The sequence below is a fragment of the Saimiri boliviensis genome, chromosome 1 (genome assembly GCF_048565385.1).
Source record: "Saimiri boliviensis isolate mSaiBol1 chromosome 1, mSaiBol1.pri, whole genome shotgun sequence".
Classification (NCBI taxonomy): Eukaryota; Metazoa; Chordata; class Mammalia; order Primates; family Cebidae; genus Saimiri; species Saimiri boliviensis.
The window spans coordinates 246,878,290-246,899,693 of NC_133449.1; the positions used below are offsets into that span (position 1 = coordinate 246,878,290).

General features: G+C 39.1%; 1 protein-coding gene across 1 annotated transcript in view; it reads left to right on the plus strand.

Moving 5' to 3' along the window:
• Positions 1 to 4,558: 4,558 nt before the first annotated feature.
• Positions 4,559 to 21,404, plus strand: part of DEPDC1B (DEP domain containing 1B) — a 100,965-nt gene continuing 84,119 nt past the window's right edge. The window contains exons 1-2 of the mRNA XM_003925819.3: positions 4,559 to 4,679; positions 15,387 to 15,652. Coding sequence (XP_003925868.1) covers positions 4,632 to 4,679; positions 15,387 to 15,652 — 314 coding nt within the window. The 5' untranslated portion in view covers positions 4,559 to 4,631. The remainder of the gene's footprint in view (positions 4,680 to 15,386; positions 15,653 to 21,404) is intronic.

Genomic DNA, 21,404 nt, shown 5'->3' on the forward strand with positions numbered 1-21,404 from the left:
TACTCATGGAATTCCATACCGATATTCCTCCAGCTGTCTCCAAATAGCTTTCCTATCTTCAGAATCTTTCTGCTTTAATTCATCCTATATTTCATGGCCAGATCAATGTTAGTTTAATTTTTTTTTCATTATGTCTCTTTCCAAGGTGTAAAGAATTATGCTTCAACATATATACTACATGGCATAGCTGTCATGTTTCAGAAATTGAGCTTATACTCAAATATGAAAATCCACTTAGCTATATTCCTTGGCACAGGATTTATCATGTTAACTTTGTACTGTAATGTAAGAGTGAGGCTGCAGGAGGTGGACAGGCAATTATAAAACAAGTCACGGAGTGTGTATAGATTTTATTTTCCCAAACTCAAAAGGGAAAAGCAAGCTCAGAGGACTTTAATGATAAAAAGTAAGAGTTTTAAAAGACAATCTAATAGACTAAAATAAAAATATAAAAGCTAGCTACTATATTTTGCATATATTCATATAATAAATGGCAAACAGAATGAATGAATCAAATTGATCTTTAAGAAATGAATAACTTCTAAGGCTTAGTTTCATTTGCTCACTCATTTACTCACTCAGTAAATAGTTGTTGAATGTCACTATGTGCCAAACACCATACCAAGCAAATAGATTTACTTTCACCTGCTGAGATATTGTAGCAGCGTCCTCAACTGGCTTTCCTGCCTCCTCTTTCACCCTCGATGCCTACCCCAGTCCAGTATCCACACACTGGCCAGAGTGATTTGGTGAAAATGATTGGCCAAAGATTATCAAAATGATTGTGATCTATTTTGATCACCCTGCTGGTCAAAACTTTCTAATACATTTTCACTAATTCAGAACAAGATCAGAATCCCATGGCCCATAATCTGGCCTGAAAGCCCCTCTCCACTCTGTATTCAACTCCATCTCCTCCACTGCCCCTTTTACTCCCTCACTCTAGTCAGCACCAGCCTCCTTCCCATGTCTCTTGGATATAGAGAGCATGGGCACACCTCAAGTTTCTCATGGACTGCTCATTCTTTTGGCTTAGAAGCTCTTCCCCAGATAACTACCCTATTCAGATGTCACTTCATCAATGATGCCTTCCTTGAATGACCACCTGAACCAAAACAGCAACTTCCCCTTACCACCCTCTCTGCTTTAGTCTTTTACTTATCTTCCCAGTATTCAACCACCACCTGATATGTGATACATATTTGAATGTATTATAGCTGGCTTATCATCCCCTCCTCTACTTAGGAGTTAGCTCCTAGAAGCTGCATTTTATCTATTGCATGATTCCAGTGACTGGAATTGTAGCTGGCACACAGTAGTGTATTCATACATACTTGCTGAATAAGTGAATGAACAAATGTAAGACCTTGATTTATTTGAAGCATTTATGTATTTACTTAGAGACAGGGTCTCACTCTGGCTGGAGTGTAGTGGGGCTATCTTGGCCTACTGCAACTTCTACCTCCTGGGTTCAAGTGATTCTCCCACCTCAGCCTCCTGAGTAGCTGGGACTACAGGAGCGTGCCACTATGGCCAGCTAATTTTTGTATTTCTAGTAGAGACAGGATTTTGCCATGTTGCCCAGGCTGGTCTCGAAATCCTGGGTTCAAGTGATCCACCTGCCTTGGTCTCCCAAAGTACTGGGATTATAGGTGTGAGGCATTGCTGGATGACAACATTTTATTGACCCTTTTATGGAGAGAGCATGTGTGTGTTTGTGTTGCGTGGGTGCAGAAGTCTGGCACAATGTTGCCCAGCATTGGGGAAACACCCCTGGCCCCTGCAATGACTCTTTGTGACTTCTGATATGTAAATCTTTGGAAGTATGCCTTTCTAGTAACAGCCATCTTATTTATGGCTAATAACAGGGTCTTGGGAAATGCTCAAGAAGCTGGCACGATTTTTTAAAAATAGTTCTTTTTATTACTGCTGTATGCTGGGCACTGTAAATATATGCTGGGTACCATATTTAGCACTTAACATACATCCTTACAACTCTGCAAGATAATCATTAATATTCCCAGTTTACTAGTAAGAAGATGGAAATAAAATAATGAAGTCACTCTGGTGGTAAGTAGTACCAGTCATTATTGAAATCCAGATCTATGGAATTTCATGGCCTGTGATACTTACAGAACTAGAAAGCTGCATAAGGCTGGACAGGATGTTTTGTATCAGATTCCAGTTTCACCACCATGATAGGTGGTGGCAGGTCTCAGACAGACAAGGCTCTAAAATTCCCTTTCTCCTGTTTCTTGTGTCAAGGACACAGTATTCCTTTGTATTCATTGCCAAGGACAAAAAGATTTCTTCCATGGAGCTTAGAGGTTAAAAAAAAGTTCTTATAAGGATTCACTTACTGGAAGTTAGAAAAACAGTTTTAATTGCTTTTTCCAATTACAAAAGCTATCTATATAATTTCAGGACTTTTCTTGGGCTTTCTAAATAAAAACCTAAAGCAGAAAATGGGTGATAGTAGTGGTGTGGTTTTGAGGATGACAAAAGGTGGGAATCCAATCCCTGACATAGCTCTTTCTTATTATGACATAGGGGAGCCAGAGATCACCTCCAACCTCCCTTTTACCTCTTAATGAGCTCTCCAGCTGCATCTAGGAACTACACTGACTCCAGAAAAATTACCAAGAGAAATGTATACACATTTTATTAGTTTTACATGCACATGGGGATCTTCACAAGAGAGCGAAGTCTGAAGAAATGGTCAAAGTAAGATGCTTTCAACTTATTTATTTTAGACAAAGAAAGATAAATTTGAGAAGAAAGCCATGACAAAGAAAATCTGGCTAAGGTGCTATAGTAAATAGCTAATCAGGGCAGGAGAGGGCTCCCCCTCATACACACACACATCAGGAATGTCAGGCAACCCTCAAGTGATGGCGAGGCAGTTGTTAACTGTCTCTTTAAAATAATAGTTGGTCACAGCCTGCAATAGGGAAAGGCAGTTTCCTAATAGAAAACTCTTGGTGATCAGTGGCTTCCTGATAACATTTTAGGAGCTGGGAAAGTGGGCTCAAGCATGCGCATGTGGACAGCCTACCCCAAGGGAAGAATCAGGAGAGAAGTAATGGAAAGCCCCAAAAAGCAGAACCCCAGAAGTATGCCAACGTATAAAACCCCAGGTCAAAAGGGAAAACCACGAACTAGATCTCTTAAGTCACCAGCTTGGCCCTCTTCCAAGTGTACTTCCTCACATTCCTGCTCTAAAGCTTTTTAATAAACTTTCACTCCTGCTCTAAAACTTGATTTGGTCTCTCCTTCTGCCTTCTGCCCGTCAGTCGAATTCTTTCTTCTGAGGAGGCAAGAATTGAGGTTGCTGCAGATCGGTAGGGATTCGCTGCCAGTAACTTACTCTGAGCCGGTGTCTGGGATATGGGCAACTGCTAACCTATTTTGGTGCCCTATGACTCGAGTAACTTCCACGACTCACAAAGGCAGTAACATTTGCTAGGGAGTCACTAGAAGATATATATTTAAAATCTCCTATATGTCCTAGTGGAAGATAAGGTTACTTTTTTAAGAATGTTTATTCAGGTCCACTGAAGCCTTCAAATCCAAGCCTTTGGTGATAAGGGCTATTTTCTCACCGAGGTAGGGAGAGAATGCCCCTTCCAGAGAAATCTTTATGGCTTGCTACATAGGAAAAGGCAGGTCAGCTTGCCCTTTCTGAAACTACGATTTCTCCAATGTTTTCGGCTCAAAATAATCAATATACCAGTTAGGCATACTTTAGAATGGCACATCTTCACTCCTTCAACGTCTTGTCCTGGGTACTTACCGAGATGACCAAATTTGAACAGGTGTACAGGTTCGTAGGTATATGGAGTTACTTTATTCATCCCTCTGAAAGATTGCAAATCGGACTAGCAATTCCCAGAGGGAAATTTCTAAGCAGTCAAAGAAGGACTCACAACCCTATTGCCGAGGACTAAAAATTTTAGTCCAATACAAAACATTGAACTCAAATTGAAGGAAAAAAGACTATCAAGGGAACAAACAGAAGATGAATCCGGGCTTCCTTCCCGCTCTTTATTGCCGGTACACACTGCCTAGGCTCCTTTTGGCCCTGTGCTCTTTATCCCATTTTTAAATGTCCCTCCACTGGTAACAGCTGTCGCCTCGCTTCATTTCACTACCCGCTTCTCCCAGCATTAGCAGCCCCTCCAGGCTCATAGCGCACTTGGCAGGGAGGATAGGGATTTACCCACGCGGCCTAGAGCTGGGTCTCGGTTGCTCAAAAAACACCCTTTTATTGACCCTTTTGTGGAGGAAGCGTATTGAGCAGATGCAGAAATCTGGGAAGGACGCTGCACAGCGTCGTCCAGCGCAGGGGACACGCCCCCGGCCCCCCACTTGCACCCACCCTGGTGCGCGAGAAAGGTCGGACCAGGGTGGGCAACAGACTTCGCTCCCGGCAACTCAGCACCCGGAGCTCCCTCCGCCGCGGGTCCCCGAGGAGACGCCGGCTCCGCCGACCGCACCGCGTAGTTCCGGTCACGTGCCGCCGCGCCGCCCAATCAGCGCCCAGAGCCCGAGGGCTCGCGATTCAAACTGCTGCTCCGCCGGCTGGCGGGGATCGGCGCTGGCGCGGCTGCGGCCGCTGCTGCCTACGCGCCATGGAGCACCGCATCGTGGGGCCCGGGCCTTACCGGGCTACCAGGCTGGTGAGTGAGTGTATGGGGGCCTGGGCGGGGCCACCGGAGTGCGCGCGGACGGAGTGCTTGTCAGTCTTCGCTTCTGCAGGCCCACGGGGCCCGGGTGTGGGGCATTTTGGCTGGAACTGCTGGAGTTGCCGTTTAGCGGACGAGGCTCAAAGTAGGGCTGACGGGGCCGAGCTCAGCCGTCCGGGAGTGAGTGCAGCTTTGTCCCCGAGATGTTGACTGGGTTCTCGGCAGTAGATGGCGCCTCTATATTTAAAGGCCCCGAGACCAGGCAGCTCCCTGCCTTTTGTCCTCGGGAATCTAACGGACCTGGTCGGTAACCTGAGGGCCACTACGTACCCTGTAACGCTCAGCTTTCGCGGCAGTCTAGGCAGGGCGTGTCTCCTTCCGGAGTAACACCTGATGACACTGACGATGTATTCGAACTAACGGTGGTGGCCAGAACAGAGGGGCATCGCCCTGGCCACATTTCCGGCCCCTGGCGTTTCTGTTTGTGTCAGCACGGATCTAAATGAGGAGCTGACCCGGACGGAGGGTTTAGAGGAGTCTTTGCTGACCCTTAGGGTCCTGGGTGCTGTTTATTTTTTTATTTTTCTCTTTGGGATTCAAGCTTTGGTATTGAGGTGTATTTGGTTTGCTTTATGACCTGGAGCAAGTAACTTTAGTGATTTCCACCTCAAAGGCTTACCATAATGCAATAAAGGGTAAATTTGGTAATGCCTGTGGCAAGTTTTTAGAGGACTTTCTATGGAAGTGTAATGGTAATTTGGGAGGATGGTAACTTGCTCCTTGGTCCGCCAACCTCTGGCCACATTTAACATAGGAATTACTCTCATCGCTCCATGCATCGTAATGAATACACAGGAAAAGGTGGGAACTAAGATCCAAACTCTTACTCAGCTAGACTCATGAAAAGGTGAGGATGCTGGGATACAAATAATGTAAATAGGGTTTCCTTTTCTTTCCAAAGCCAGCCACACACTGTGTCCAGTGGGTCAAGCCAGAGCTGAGAAGGCCAGCTCTGGAAGAGAGATCGTAGTTGGGACTCGTGAGCTCATAGATCAGCCGGTAGATCACTTTGGCTCGTGGATCACTTTGAGATTCTGAGGAAGATTAAGGATCCTCTTCACAGAAAACTGCACATGCCACATACTCCTTAAATTTTACCTGATTTAAGGCAACTTGGGGCCGGGCACCATGGTTTATTTCTGTAATCCCAGCACTTTGGGAGGCAGAGGTGGGCAGATCACCTTAGGTCAGAAGTTCGAAACCAGCCTGGCCAACACGGTGAAACCCTGTCTTTACAAAATATACAATCTGTGATCCCAGCTACTCGGGAGGCTGAGGCAGGAGAATCGCTTGAACCCGGGAGGCAGAGGTTCCATGAACCAAGATCAGGCCATTGCACTCCAACCTGGGCAAAAAGAGCAAAACTCTGTCTAAAAAAAACCCCCTCCATATTAAAATAATAATAAGGAGACTTGGGAGAGTGTGCAACATCGTTTTATTTGGCATAACGATGAGCATTTTATTTGCTCATCCTTTGGGTCAATTCTGGGCTAGACTCATGTCAATGGTTTTTTGTGGAGGTTACTTGTGCACAAGTAATGTGACTTGGATAGTCTGGATGATGAAAGATGGCTGCTTGACTTGGTTCTGTCTATTACCTGAGCCAAATATCTCTAACAGGTTATCTGAGGCATCTTCACGTAGTGTTCTTATGGTTCCAGCATAGCTAAAAAGAAGTTTGAGCTTGAGACTTTTTGTTCAAATCTCATTGGTCAAAGCAAGTTAAAAAAGGTAAGACCAGATTCTAGAAATTCAACCCCACTTCTTGATGGGCAGAGTGGCAAAACCGCAGAGGTGCATGTGGAGATGATGGGAGGAATTATTGCACTCACTTTTGCAAACACTCTATACAGACACCAGAATGATCTAGGGTCAGGGCTATTGGTGGGTCTAATTTTAGGGATAAGGGTTGTACCTTATCCGGGACTTTCAAAAACTCTCTTTTGGGAAGGGAAAAAAAATTCCCTCACCAATTTCTTTACAGCACCCACACAAGGAAATCATAGTGAGGCTTTGGTTCTTGGTGTGACTAGTCTTCATTCTTCCTGCCTTAGACTAAGAAAAAAAAAATTACCTCATAATTGGAATTCTATTTTAGTCTCATATTCACAGAATTGTATGAAGTACCTATTTTCATGGATACAGAGGACCCATACTGCTGGATTCTTGAGTCATGTTAAAATATTATCAAAGGAATTTATTTAATTAAAAAAAGGTGCTCTCTGTTCTCTAGAAGTCTTCAGTCCCTAACAAATGCTATTCAGGCTAAATTTAGGTTGATTAAGAAGATAAATAACATGGATAATTAATGAAACAAACACATCAGTTTTGCCAGAATTTCCCAGGTAATCAATTCAGTTTTCAACTTTATAGTGTTTGAGGAACATAATATTAAACTGAGATTTGGAAAACACAGAAAAGATTAGCCAATTTTTTTTTTCCTGCTGTCAGTGATTGCAGTCAACATTTAAGATTCATTTTGCATTGTAAAAATCTATAATCTGTACACTGAATCCCCAGTATAATTCAGCTATGCCTTAATAAAGCTTTTGCTAGGTAAATCATGTATTTAATATTTGAGACTAGTTCTCTCTTTACTCATTGGACCTAGCTGGCCTTTCCTCCCTTCATCCACAGCATACAATTTCCCCCTTTTTCCATCATACTCACTCAAATCTTTCTTCAGAGAAAGCTTTGTAAAGGTCTTTTCGGATACAAAAACTAGGTCTCCTTTCATAGTCACTTTACTTTCTCAAAGCATGTACAGCTCCATTTTCTAAAGCACCAAAGTCTTAGTTGAAAATAACGTTTTATGGACTAGGTAAAATATTACGGCAAAAGTCAACTGACAGCCCAGCTCATGATAAATATGAAGCTAATTAGCCATTTTTACATATTTGTTGAAATCACTTTCATAGAAATATGAAGCTAATTAACCATTTATATTTTTTCACTGAAATCACTTTCATTTTTATAAACCTTGTATAGTTTATTTCAGTAAGGAGAAAGAATTTTTTTTTCTAGAAATTGCTAAAATCTTATCTTTGAACTGATTCTGAATTACACATATGGTCTGATGTAACTGATAAACTTTAAAAGACATATAGCTGTCATTGGATCTGAGAGTTAGAATGGCAAGATCACATAGTGAGGATGTGGCAAGTATAGGTAGATCTAGGATTGGTTGTCACTAAACTCCCAAACCAGTCAGTCCTCTTTATAGCACTGCTATCATAATATTTTTGGTACTAAGAAGAAAGGAAATGGAATATCCTGAAAAAAAGAACAGGCGGCACAGCACTAGGTGTGTGTCTTATAGTTTGCCTCATCATGTTAAACAAAAACAATTGTGTGATTTTTTTTTCCCCCTGAGAAACTAAGAGACTGAAATTAATAAGTAAAGCAAAACAAAAAATGTTTTAAAATCGTAAAACAAATCTGCTTTGTTCCATTTCCTGTAAAGATTCTCTTCAAATATAATGTCATGAAAAAAAATTCAAGCTCTTCTTGTTCTTTGTTGACATGGGATATTTTGTTTCCAGGGTGACTGAGAATGGTATATTGCTAGATTATTTAAAGATAATTCTTTTTCTTTCTGAGTAGAGTAGCCAGATAAGCCTTTAGTTATATTTGGATTTGGAAATAAGTAGGAGACCAAGGTGACCTCAGTAGGCTTTGAAAAGTCTAAAGTATCTCATATATTAAGAAAATATAACCCAGAATGATAAATGCCATTCAAAATCAAAATAAGTGGTCAACAGTCTACTTATAACTTCTCTTTTAAAGAAGGGCAATGAGACTTTGATAAAGATGTCTTATTAGATACTTTCTAGTATGAAATAAAAGTCAGTAGCAATAGAACCATTAAAAATCCATTCTGAATCTTAATGGATTTTTTTTTTTTCCTGTGTGGGAGAATGCAATGAATTGACAGCTCATGCTGAAGGGTAAAAGCATGAGAATTGAAAAAAGTTTTCCCTCACAAAGAGAAATGAACTTCACAGAAAAAGGTTTTCACATTTCTTCACAAAGAACACCAGGGCCTTGTCCTACCAGAGATTTATACTTGGTATTAATTGACTGTAATGACAACTGTATAGTATTACACAGGAACAGATGGTTGCTCAATGGGTTAGGAACAATGAAGAAAGGTGATATGTAACCATTAATAGTATTTCTGTTCGTATAGAAAAGCATGACATAATTGCCTCTTGATATGGTTTGGATGTTTGTCCCCTCAAAATCTCATGTTGAAATGTAATCCACAATGTTGGAGGTGGGACCTAGTGGGAGGTGTTTGGGTCATTGGGGCAGATCACTCATGAATGGCCTGTTGCTGTCCTCATGATAATGAGTGAGTTTTCACTCTTTGAGTTCATGTGAGATCTGATTGTTTAAAAGTGTGGCACCTCTTCCCTTGCTCTCTTGCTCCCCTTCTTGCTGTGTTACATGCCTCCTTCTGCCTGCTTCCGCTTCACCTTTTGCCTTGAATAAAAGCTGCCTGAGTCCTCACCAGAACCTGAGCAGATGCTGGCACCATGTTTCTTGTATAGTCTGCAGAACTGTGAGCCAGTTAAACCTCTATCTTTATAAATTACCGAGCCTCAGGTATTTCTTTATAGCAATGCAAGAATGGACTAAGACAACTACAACTCTTTATCCAGAAAAAAATAGAGATCTCCCTCCCACCATAAAAAATTCAGTTAAAGCTTTAAATATTAAAACAGATACCATCTAAAATGTTAAAATAAAATTTTGATAAATATTTTAATATCTCAGCACCAAGGAAGCTTTCTTAAGGGAATAAACCCTGAAGTGATAATGAAAATAGGTATTTTTTCCTTATAAAAACATCAACATCTACAACAAAATCATTGTATAGCTACAGACTTTGTAAAGAAATTGATAGGCTAAGAGAAAACATTCTTAACTTTTAAGAAAAAGGTTTAATATTCTATATTTAATCATCAGTACATACTAAATATGTATAGTACATGTCAGGCACTTTTTTTGTGAGGATATTGAACTGAGCAAACTTGATTACCTTTCCTGGCTTCTATGTCCTTAACCATTGACAGATAACTAGTACTTAAAATTGATTTTAAAAAAGAGACCAACCCAGTAGAAAAATGGCAAGTTTCAGAAGAAGAAATGAATATGACTAAAGGTAAAGATACAAAAATGCAAACAAAATATGAATATATCACTTCTTTTACATAGATTGGCAGAAATGAAAGGAATGATAACATCTTTAAATAGGCTAATACTTTTTAGAAATCTATCAAAAATAAATAAAAGCCTTGGTGCTTTAGGTTATATAAACAAGTATATACTTGTAACGTATTTGTAAAAATTGAACTGGGCACAACTTGGATGACCATTAGTTAGAAAATGGCAGAAGAAATTATGGAACATTCTTAAGAATGGACTAGATGTGCAGATATGACCCAGAGAGATATCTATGTTAGGTGCAAAAGCAAGTGTAGGACGCAACATGACTGACCTCATTTCTTAAAGTGGTGGCAAATAACACATATACAAAGGAAAAATTCTATGTGTCTATATGTGATAGGTATGGAGTAAGACATGCAGACTCTTTTGTGTATACTTCTGTATTTAATTTGTTTCACTGAGTGTTATTACTTCTGTAATTAAAAGAACAAACAGAAGAACTGCTAACCATACTGGGCCAATTAATGGGTATATCTAGTGATAGTTGGAAATATTGGGTCACAGAGAGCCATGACTTCATTATGTTTATGTAATGTATAAAGTGTTATGCATTAAGTAATTTTAGTTCTTGATTATGATTGTTCAACCAACATAAAATAAAAATCTTTTTTATTCCCCTCCCACCAGGCCCCACATACTTGATTATGCCTTTTTGGTGCAAAAATGCCAATGATAAATGAAAGCTAGGTGTCAGAGCATTTATTTAAAAAATCAATAATCAATGATTAAAAATATGTGAAAATTATTTAAAGGTGTGATAATGTCCATAGGTACTTAGTATAGTGAAATGACTACTTGAAGAAAAGTCTGTAGCACAGGAATCCAGATCTTATTTGCAGACTGAGTACCTGAATGACATTTGCCAAGTTGTGTATCCTGATAAGGTCTTGATTTTGTCCCAAGGATTTTTTCCAGCTCTAGAATAGATTGAACCTTATAATTTAAGATATATCCTGGACATTTTATATATTATCCTTATATTTGAGGAACACTTTTTTAACAAAGGACTTTTATAGTCATGATCTAATTTGATCTTACAATAACCTTGTGAAGTGGGTGGATAGGTAGAGAAGTTAAATCAGTATTCTTGGACCCTATGGGCTCCCTTTCTACTATTCATTATTTAGCCTTTGCTCTGCTTTTCCTGTTTACGTACATTCCCTCCTTCATCCATTCACTTGGTTTCTTCACCTCCAACCTCCCTACTCTATTCCATATCATGAAGACATGATTGTGAGTTAGTGGAATTAAATTTTGTGAGTTTGAGAAGCTGGTTAAAAAAAAGTAGAAAAAGTGCTGGGCTTGGTGGCTCATGCCTGTAATCCCAGCACTTTGGGAGGCTGTGGTGGGTGGATTACCTGAGGTCAGGAGTTCAAGACCAGCCTGACCAACATGGTGAAACCACGTTTCTACTAAAAATATAAAAATGAACTGCGTGTGGCGCATGCCTGTAATCCCAGCTACTTAGGAGGCTGAGGCAGGAGAATTGCTTGAAACCGGGAGGTGGAGGTTGCCTTGAGCCAAGATCTTACTATTGCACTCCAGCCTGGGCGACAGAACGAGACTCCGTGTCAAAAAAAAAAAAAAAAAAAAAAAAAAGAACTAGAAAAAGTGAAAGACCAGTTAAGCACTTGCTTGTTGAATACTTAGAGTGGGTTGCACACTGTGCTACACATCCGGGGTGCATGCATACCCAAACCCACTTCTGCCCATCAAGCACCTGCTGTTGTATATTCAGGAGTGAGGCTGAGAAGGTTGGCCATCAAAGATAAAAGAGAAATAGGACAATAGTTTCTCAGGTGGTTGGGCAGCAGAGAATATGAAGAGAAATCTGAAATAAAAAGGTATGATTATAAGGGAAAATATGACCCAGGTTTGGTCAAAATTTAAAAAAAAAACACCTCAGATTAGAAATATAGTTTAAAGAAAAATGTGAAGTCAGACAATCTGATTTAAATAGGAACAGAGGTGAGAAATAAAAGATTCAGAGTTTGTAAAGTGTCAGACTTGACAGAGAAGAGTAAGAGAAAATGAGACTGACTATGAATTTTAAGGACTTTTAGGAGGACTGGTAGGGAGCCTAGGTTCCTAAAAAGATGTTGAAGTAATTATATAGGAAGTAATTAGAAATATAAAAGTTGCCCTATATTGCTTTTTCAGAATAGATGACTTTTCTTTTTTAAAACAGTTTGTTGTATATTCATTTCGCTTTTCACATGAATATACTAAAGCGATAGGATCAGATTATATATAGTGTTTTGTACCTTTTTCTTCTACTTATACTTGTGATATCTATTTCTATCTGGAACTATTGATAGTATTTTGTTTTATGGCTCTTCTGTGCTTCAGTTAGTTTTATTCAAATTAGTTCTAGTTTTTCTCTGATTATAAAACAGCAAATTAGTTCTAATTTTTCTCTCATTGTAAAATTTATAAATATATAAGTATATAAAAATACTTATAAATGCTTTCTCTGAAAAAGCACTTAGGTTTATTAAATATACTTCAACATGTTTAAATAAAATTTAAGTTGTAAATACTTTTATTTTTCTTTGAGACAGGGTCTCACTCTATCGCCCAGGCTGGAGGGCAGTGGTGCAATCATGGCTCACTGTAGCCATGACCTCCCAGGCTCAAGTGATCCTCCCACTTTAGCCTCCTGCCTAAGTCTCCCGAGTAGCTGTAGCTACAGGCGCACATCACTACACCTGGCTAATTTTTAAATTTTTTGTAGAAATGAGGTTTTTCCATGTTGCCCAGACTGAACTCGAACTCCCGTTCAAGCAATTTGCCCATCTCATCCTCCCAAAGTGCTAGGATTAGAGGTGTGAGCCACTGCACCTGGCCTGTAAATGCTTTTTAATCTCTTATATTTCTGCTTCTATATGGTGAATCCCTAAAAGTAAAGTGGCTGAATAAAAAGAGATCACATTTTATGTAAGCATTTATTAAACAAGTACTTATTAGAGTCTTTTCTGGAGCTAGCTTTAAAACAATATGGAGGTGAGACTGTTACTTTCCTTTAGCATTCTTGTATTTTCAGCAGACTGTAGGTTGAATATAGATTTTTAAATTAAGTTATAGATTTGAATATACAGATTGGTTCTACCTCTTATGAGCTGGGTAGTTTTGAGTAAATTTCTTAATTCCTTCTGAAAGATGATTATTATGAGGATTACATATATACAAAGACATGATAGAAAGACAAGTTTGGAATATATTATAGTCTAATGGGAACAAAAAAGTCATTTATTTGCTTCTTGATTTCCTGTTTATTGTTGTAACTTCACAGATATAAGGATAAAGAAGCTGAGTTGTCATGAAGTTATTTGAAAGTGACATTTAAGAGAGATACCTGGTTTTTGTCTTCAAGGTTGCTATGAGATTTAGCAGTTCACGTGCACCCTAGTGGCATCTTGCAGTGGAAGGAAACTGGATTTTTTTCAGTTCTTAACCATGTGCCAGGCCCTGTGCAACCAGTATATGGCAGAAATGGGATATCAACTCAGGTCTGACTCCAGACTTCATGTTTTCTCCATTCCACAGTCATTGATTCTGTTATCCTGAAGTAGTCCAGTGTTTCTTAACCTAAATGTTAGGGTCACTGTGTGGTGAGCTTTGCCAGCAGTGTATTACAGTGAGTTAGTAGGTACTTGATCTGACAAAGCAAGGTTCCTGAATAAAGTGGAAGCAATGGGATATATATTCCCTGGATTTAACTGAAGTGGATCCAATCACTATGTGGTATGCTGTTTCTTAGCAGACCTCTCATTTTAATTTCCATGACTTTTTGACCCCCCAAATCTGAAATTTCCGAGCTTCTGGGACCATGTTTTTATTTAGTACAAATTTCCGGAGAAAAGTGTTAACTGCACCAAAGCCACATAGTTATTGGCAGAGGCTGGACTAAAGGCCAATGGAGACTGCATTCTGGGGTCTTTCCGGTGTACTCACTCAGCTCTGATAGCCACACCTACCCTCATAATATTAATAAATACCACAGCAATGATGCTACAATGGCTAACGTTTATTAAGCACTTCCTTCGTGACAGGCACTGTGATAGGCTTCACCAATATTATCTCATCAAGTCTTTGTAGCAACTCTATCATGTGGGCACTGTATTATACCTGGAGAAACGGAGGCTTGACTAGCAATGAGTCAAAGGTTGCCCTGCTGGTCAGTTGTAGAACAGGCCTCCCAACCCAGCCGTGTTTGACTTTGAGTCTGAGCTTTCTCTGTCCTGCCTACTTTTCAATGTGATATCTGAAGATGTCATGCACACTTAAACTTCTAGGTCCTTTCCAAAGAAACATGAGGTAGTTTTAAACTAATTATGTATTATTTAAAGAATCTAGCAGCTCTTCTTTCAAAAAGCTTTGTTTTGCCTGTAAGCAAAAACCAGCTCTTCACTTTTCAAAGGTTTGTCTTTGTGGCCCCGAGCTGTTGGATATCAGGCACTGTATTATCTTTTTCATCTCTTTTCCTCTCTTGCTATAATACCTTTCATATAATAAGCAATTTAGAAATATTTGCTGAATGAAAGTGAAGTCATATTAAACGGGGGGCTCCAAAAACCCAAGTTTGCATAGTGGCCTTGGTTTTAATAATTATTTACTGTATGTTTTTCATTTATGTAAAAATCCATTAATAAGGAAACTTGATGGCAATCTCCTCAAAAAATATTTCTTGAATGAATAAATGATGAACTACCCTTGAGAAGTTGCATTTTCTTTAGAGTTTTTTTTCAGTCAGTAGTTTATATTTTTGAGGCCAGGTGTCATGGCTCACTCCTGTAATCCAGTACTTCGGGAGGCTAAGGTGGGCGAATCACTTGAGCTCAACAGTTCAAGACCAGCCTGACCAACATGGAGAAACTCTATCTCTACTAAAAATACAAAAATTAGCTGGGTGTGGTGGTGGGTGTCTATAATCCCAGCTACTCGGGAGACTGAGGCAGGAGAATTGCTTGAACCTGGGAGGCGGAGATTGCAGTGAGCCGAGATTGTGCCACTGCACTCCAGCCTGGGTAAACAAAGCTAGACTCTATTTAAAAAAAAAAAGTTTCTATTTGTGTTTTAATTGTGGTAAAATATATATAATATAAAACTATTTTAACTGTTTTTTAAAATCCTTTTTCTTTCCCCGAAAATTGGATGTCATATTTTAACTGTTTTTAAGTGTATAGTTTTATGGCACTAAGTACATTCACAATGTTGCACAGACATTACTATCATCCATTCTCCCAAACTTTTCTTTGAGTTTTAAGCCTGTAAATAAAACATTTTCAAGGCTCTACCTGTTATTCAAGCAGTTTAAGTGGAAATATTGCGTTCATTGCTTTATTTGGGATGTAGTAACGTTAAAAAAATCTGTTGATTACTAAATGCCATTCTCTTTCTTTCCCCTAGTGGAATGAGACCGTGGAGCTTTTTCGTGCTAAGATGCCGTTACGGAAACATCGCTGTCGTTTCAAGAGCTATGAGCATTGTTTCACAGCAGCTGAAGCTGTGGATTGGCTGCATGAGCTGCTGAGGTGCAATCAAAACTTCGGCCCTGAAGTGACTCGCAAACAAACGATCCAGCTGCTAAAAAAATTCCTCAAGAACCACGTTATTGAAGACATTAAGGGAAAATGGGGTCAGGAAGATTTTGAAGACAATCGTCACTTATACAGGTAATGGCAACATGTAACCTGGAAGGTGAGGAATCATGGGGGATGAGTGAATCTGCTCCAAGTCTGTTGAAGCTTCCTGATGTGTAAGAATTTACCTTGTTCACTGAACAGTGGGTCTAGTTGTGATTTGTTGAGTGGAGAACAGAATGTGTTGCTACAATAAAACCAATTGCAATTTTTCTTGGCCTCTTTGAGCACCCCAGAGCTGTGTTTCGTTGCAGTGCTTTTTCAGTAAGGAAATCTTTTCATGCCTTTTGCTCACCTGGGAAGATGGCGGCCATACTTAGTCCTTCTCCTGGAGAATCTGAAATGGGTGAAACAGTAGATCTAGGTTCAGCTTTTCTAAGCAATGGGGTTTGGTATATTCAGGAGGTGAGTAGCTGAGTGTGTGTGATCTTTAAACAGCTCGGGGCCCATGTGAACAATTATGCTAGAATTCCCTGATGTCTCAGATGAAGCCTGCCAATGTTGAGTCTGCTTTTCTGCAAATATTTTTGCCCATGTTTCAGTGCTGTTTTATGATATGAACACTTACCACCAGATAATCTAAGGGAAAATGAAGATTGCTTGTCTTGCGCTTCCCTTCTCAATGCATACTTGGCAGTTTTATTGCTGGAGGTGGAGGGGACCAACCTAAGATTCACTTATGGGAGAAGACCAAAGAGGAATGAAGTCACACAGGTCTATAAAGGAATTGTTGGATTATCTACAAAGATTAAGAGAAGGAATGGAAAATATGGACCCTTAATATGTGCTTTCTTTTACTCCAGCTAAAAAATAAGGAGCGTGATTACAATATGTTCAGTGAGGGCATTCCACTGGGACACATGGCTTTGCACAGGGAAAATCTGGCTCTTTCATATCGGAACCATTTCTTTGTCTCCCTCTTGGCCTAGCTGCTGAGAAAGGCAGAGCAGGGTGAGGGTGTCTTTCGTGAGTACATGGGGTGAAGAACAGACATGCTGTACATTAGAATCTAACTTCCTCATGGAGTTTCATCAGCAGTCTCTTGAGCCCTGGTATCAGTACTGTCATCTAGGCAATTAGTCATCTCTCCATTTGGTGGTTAGTTTTGACTTTGCTGATCCCACTTTTAATTAGGATATGGTGTAATCTTGACCTATTCTGAGACCTTAGTACTTAATAGCATCAGACAGTGGAAATTTTAGCCTTGATTCTATATGCCACACTTTATTGGGAATTCTTAAATGATTATTTATCTTGGGAAACTTTAATTGCTTGTACCCCATCAAGATTTAGCTAGAATGCTTCTGAAAGATCCTCCGGATGAGTAACTTCCAGTCTGTTCTATTGTGACCTTAAATTGGGTACCTCCCATCAAGTCTTAGGAGGCTTTATGAGTCCTCAGCAGAGTAAAATAGGAGCCAACCACCCAGCACTAACTGCCAGAACGTGTTTCACTTCAATATTAAGACCTAACCATGTATTATCCCTTTTTAAAAAATATAGAGTGTACGCGACAGATTAAATTCATATATTAAATAATGATTTTTTTTCTTCAGTTTCTCTCCTAGAATACTTGTTAGTCATAAATGGAACAGTATTTTTTGTTTCACCATTTACTACCTGAAAGTTCATTCTGGCTTTCTATTTTCTTGAGTGGAAGTTGTGTAAGTTAACCACTGACTTTTGCCAATTACCTGGATTAATCTGGGATAAAATCTATTTAGACATGTAAATCATTTGTTAACGTGTCTGTGCCTTGAATTGAGAGTGAGCTAATGAGTGTGCAGGCAGCCGTTGCATAATGCAGGCTTCTATTACATGCCAGTGCTCCAGGAAAGAGCATTTGCTGTCATACCTGCTATATCTCAACTGCTTCTCTTGGGCGAAGAGTACTACTGCCAAGTTATGAAAACAGAGGAGGATAGTTTGAATGAGAGGCAGGTTAGATTTGAAAATAGATGAAGAAGACTGGGTGCAGTGGCTCACGCCTGTAACACTAGCACTTTGGGAGGCTGAGGTGATCAGATCACTTGAGGTCAGGAGTTTGAGAACAGCCTGACCAATGTGAGAAAACCCCTGTCTCTACTAAAAATACAAAATTAGCTGGGCATGGTGGCACATGCCTGTAATCCCAGCTACTCAGGAGACTGAGGCAGGAGAATCCCTTGAACCTGGGAGGTGGAGGTTGTAGTGTGCTGAGATCATGCCATTGCACTGTAGCCTCGGCAGCAAGAGCAAAACTCTGTCTCAAAACAAACAAACAAACAAAAAAAAGATGGAGAGTCAATGAAATGTCAAAATCCTGGAACATCCTTCTGATTTTCAAGCTTTGTCGAAAGGAGCCTTTAAAAATTAATTTATTTAAATTAACTTTCATTAATTTTAAATTTATTTATTTAAATTTTAGTTTAATTTATTTAATTTTTATTACTGTATAATAATGGTGCATATTTAGGGAGTATTGAGTGATATATTGATTAAAGTATCCAGTGTGTAATGATCAGATCAGGGTAATCAGAATATTTATCACCTCAAACATTTTACATTTCTTTGTGTTGGCAATATTAAAAAATTCCTTGTATAATGAGTTTAGGAAGAATTCTCTTCAATTTTTTGGAATAATTTGAGAAGAACTGAAATTAATTTTTCTTCAAAGTTGTGGTAGATTTTATTAGTAAAGTTGTCCAGTCCTGGAGTTTTTCTTCATTAGGAGACGTTTTATTATGATTCAGTCTTGTTACTTGTTATTGATCTATTCAAATTTTCTATTTATTTCTGGTTCAATCATGGTAAGTTGTATGTGTCCATGAATATATCCATTTCCTTTAGGGTTTTCAATTTGTTACTTGTATTTATTCATTAAGTAAGTTTTCTATGCCTTTTCCCATCTCTTCACTTTCTGAAATGCTCATTTATTTGCTTAATGGTATCCCATATGTTTTGTAGACTCTATTTTCTTTATTCCTTTTTCTTTAGTTTTATCAGATGGGGTTATTTCAGAAGACCTGTCTTCAAGTTAAGAAAGTTTTTCTTCTGTTTGATGTAGCCTATTGAAATGTTGGCTGTATGTTTTTTATTTCCTTCATTGAATTCTTTTTTTTTTTTTTGAGATGGAGTTTCGCTCTTGTTACCCAGGCTGGAGTGCAATGGCGCGATCTCGGCTCACTGCAACCTCCGCCTCCTGGGTTCAGGCAATTCTCCTGCTTCAGCCTCTTGAGTAGCTGCAATTACAGGCATGCGCCACCAAGCCCAGCTAATTTTTTGTATTTTTAGTAGAGACGGGGTTTCACCATGTTGACCAGGATGGTCTCGATCTCTTGACCTTGTGATCCACCCGCCTCGGCCTCCCAAAGTGCTGGGATTACAGGCTTGAGCCACTGCGCCTGGCCTCATTGAATTCTTAATTTCCAGGATTTCTGTTTGATTCTTTTTAATTATACCTATCTTTTTATTAAATTTCTCATTCAGAGCTGGGTGTGGTGGTGTGTACCTGTAGTCCCAACTGCCCAGGAGGTGAGAGTATTGCTTGTGTATGGAAGTTTGAGTCCAGCTAGGGCAACATAGTGAGACCTTGTCTCTTTAAAAATATATATATTATTCAGATCACAAGTTATTTTCCTCATTTCTTTGTATTGTCTGTGTTATTTTGTATCTTACTGAGCTTCCTTGAGATCATTATCTCAAATTCTTTTTCAGACATTCCGTTGATTTCCTTTTCTTTCAGATCTGTTAATGGAGAATGATTGTGTCCTTTTGGAGGTTTCATGTTTCCTTGCATTTTCATGTTTTTTTATGTCTCAACGTTGATATCTGTGTAACTGGTGGACCAGTTGGTTATTCCAGTTTTATGGATTGGCTTTTGTAGATAAAGACTTTTTTCCTGTAAATCTGTCTATAGTGTTGGCTGGTTAGGGTACTTTCCCTTTGATTTTGGATATGTGCAGTAATTTCGTTTCTGCATTATTTCTTTGGCTGTAATCAATGCCAGTGGTGTCTGTGAGTTCCTCAGTGGCTTAGGTTGTTAGCAGAGGCTGTGGTAAGGCTTTTCTGATGATGTGGATGCCAGGCAGGCTGATCCTGCAGCCCGTGGGTGGTATGTGTGTACCCTTGGGTGGTAGTAGTGGGCAGGGTGTGATGGTTGTCAGGTCCCTGGGTAGTATATGCAGGAGCTGGCATTGATGGTGGGTTGCCTGGTTGGGTTGGTCTGAAGGGAAACGTTTTATAAGTAATACTGAGAATACGGGAATGGACATTGAAGAGTTCTTGCTGGAAAGGAAGGAACTAATATCCTAGAGCTTCTGTGATATTCCAGCCTCATCACATAATTCATTATTTAACTCAACACCTGTAGATGGAAGTGGTAGTATCCTAGTTGTAAAGATTAGGAAATTAATAAGGCCAAAGTAACTAACTTGTCCAAAGTAATCCAAGTAGTAGTGGGAGAGTCAAGATTCAAAATGAGATCTTCATCTCTGAGGCCTATGCTCTTGTGGTATGCCAGGCTGCCTCCATTTTCACAACATGAGGTTGACTTAGTTTATCAAATATATTAGTAAATGAAAGAGTAACCACACAGAATAGGCAAGAAACATTTGGCGTAGTCAACAAGTTTATATTCACAGAGTTCTTGCAATGCATTATTATGTAATATATATTAAATGATGAACTGTCCTCTTCAAGAAATTCTTCTCAAATAAAGGAGGTAAGGAAAACATAATCAACCAAAATACTTATATGAATATAGCAAAAGAGAGGTGGTTTCCTTGGTCTATGAATTAGAGAAAGCTACCTAAAATATAAGGATTCTTTTTGTATATTTTAAAGAGAGGGAATTTGCATATATATGTTAGAGAATTTTATAAAAAAGATGATGAGTAAAACCCTTATTTTGAAATGTGTCAAAATGATTTCCAGATTTAAAAAATGCATGTCATATTTGTTTTGTGAATGCATTTAAATTTGTTAGTTTTTTTTTTTAAGACTCAAAATGTTCAGTATAGAAAATAGAAGGGAGAAGTGAATTTTAGTGTATAAGAAAGGAAAGCAAGTTTGTAATATCTGAATGCCTATGATAATAATGAGGTGTTGCAGAGATGTATCCCAGCACTATACTTCTTTCCTATTAACCAATAGCAATTACTAGAAAGAGTTCTGGATTTGCTGCTGGTGAAAACAGTTTTAGATTTCACTAAGTGGTGCTCATAGTTGAACCAGATGCTGTTGTCTGTGTCTTAAAGCTTTATGACCCTAAACTTCTAATGGATAAGAAGAATGAATTACACTGCTTTATATGTTTATAAGAAATTTTGGTTTATGAAGCATTTCTACTTCTGTGATCTCATTTAATCTTTTATGATTTCCTCTGATCTTTACGACAATCCTATGAGGTGGACAGGATTTAATCCTCAGGGGATCAGACACTTTCTCCTTTAAAATGTCTAAACAAAACTCTAAGAATTTTCTGGTTAATAAATTCCATACTTACTGTTTCTGCCCATCTATGTATGTGAACAATTATGTAATATTATTTAAACCTAACTTAGTGGGTTCTATACAAATAAAAATGTATATTATGATGATTGTTTGTTCTGGATTATTTAATGAAAAATGTGTCCTGTTGTAGCTCTTTAGTAGGAAAGGGTTCTCTGGCATGGAGCCTATACATGGCCCCTGACTTGCCCTTATTACTTGTGCTAGCTCTGGTGGGTGGTTCAACTGGGAAGGTTTTCATGGCTTACAGGTAGAAATTCACTGGCTCAGATGGTGGGGGTTGAGGTCTAACATG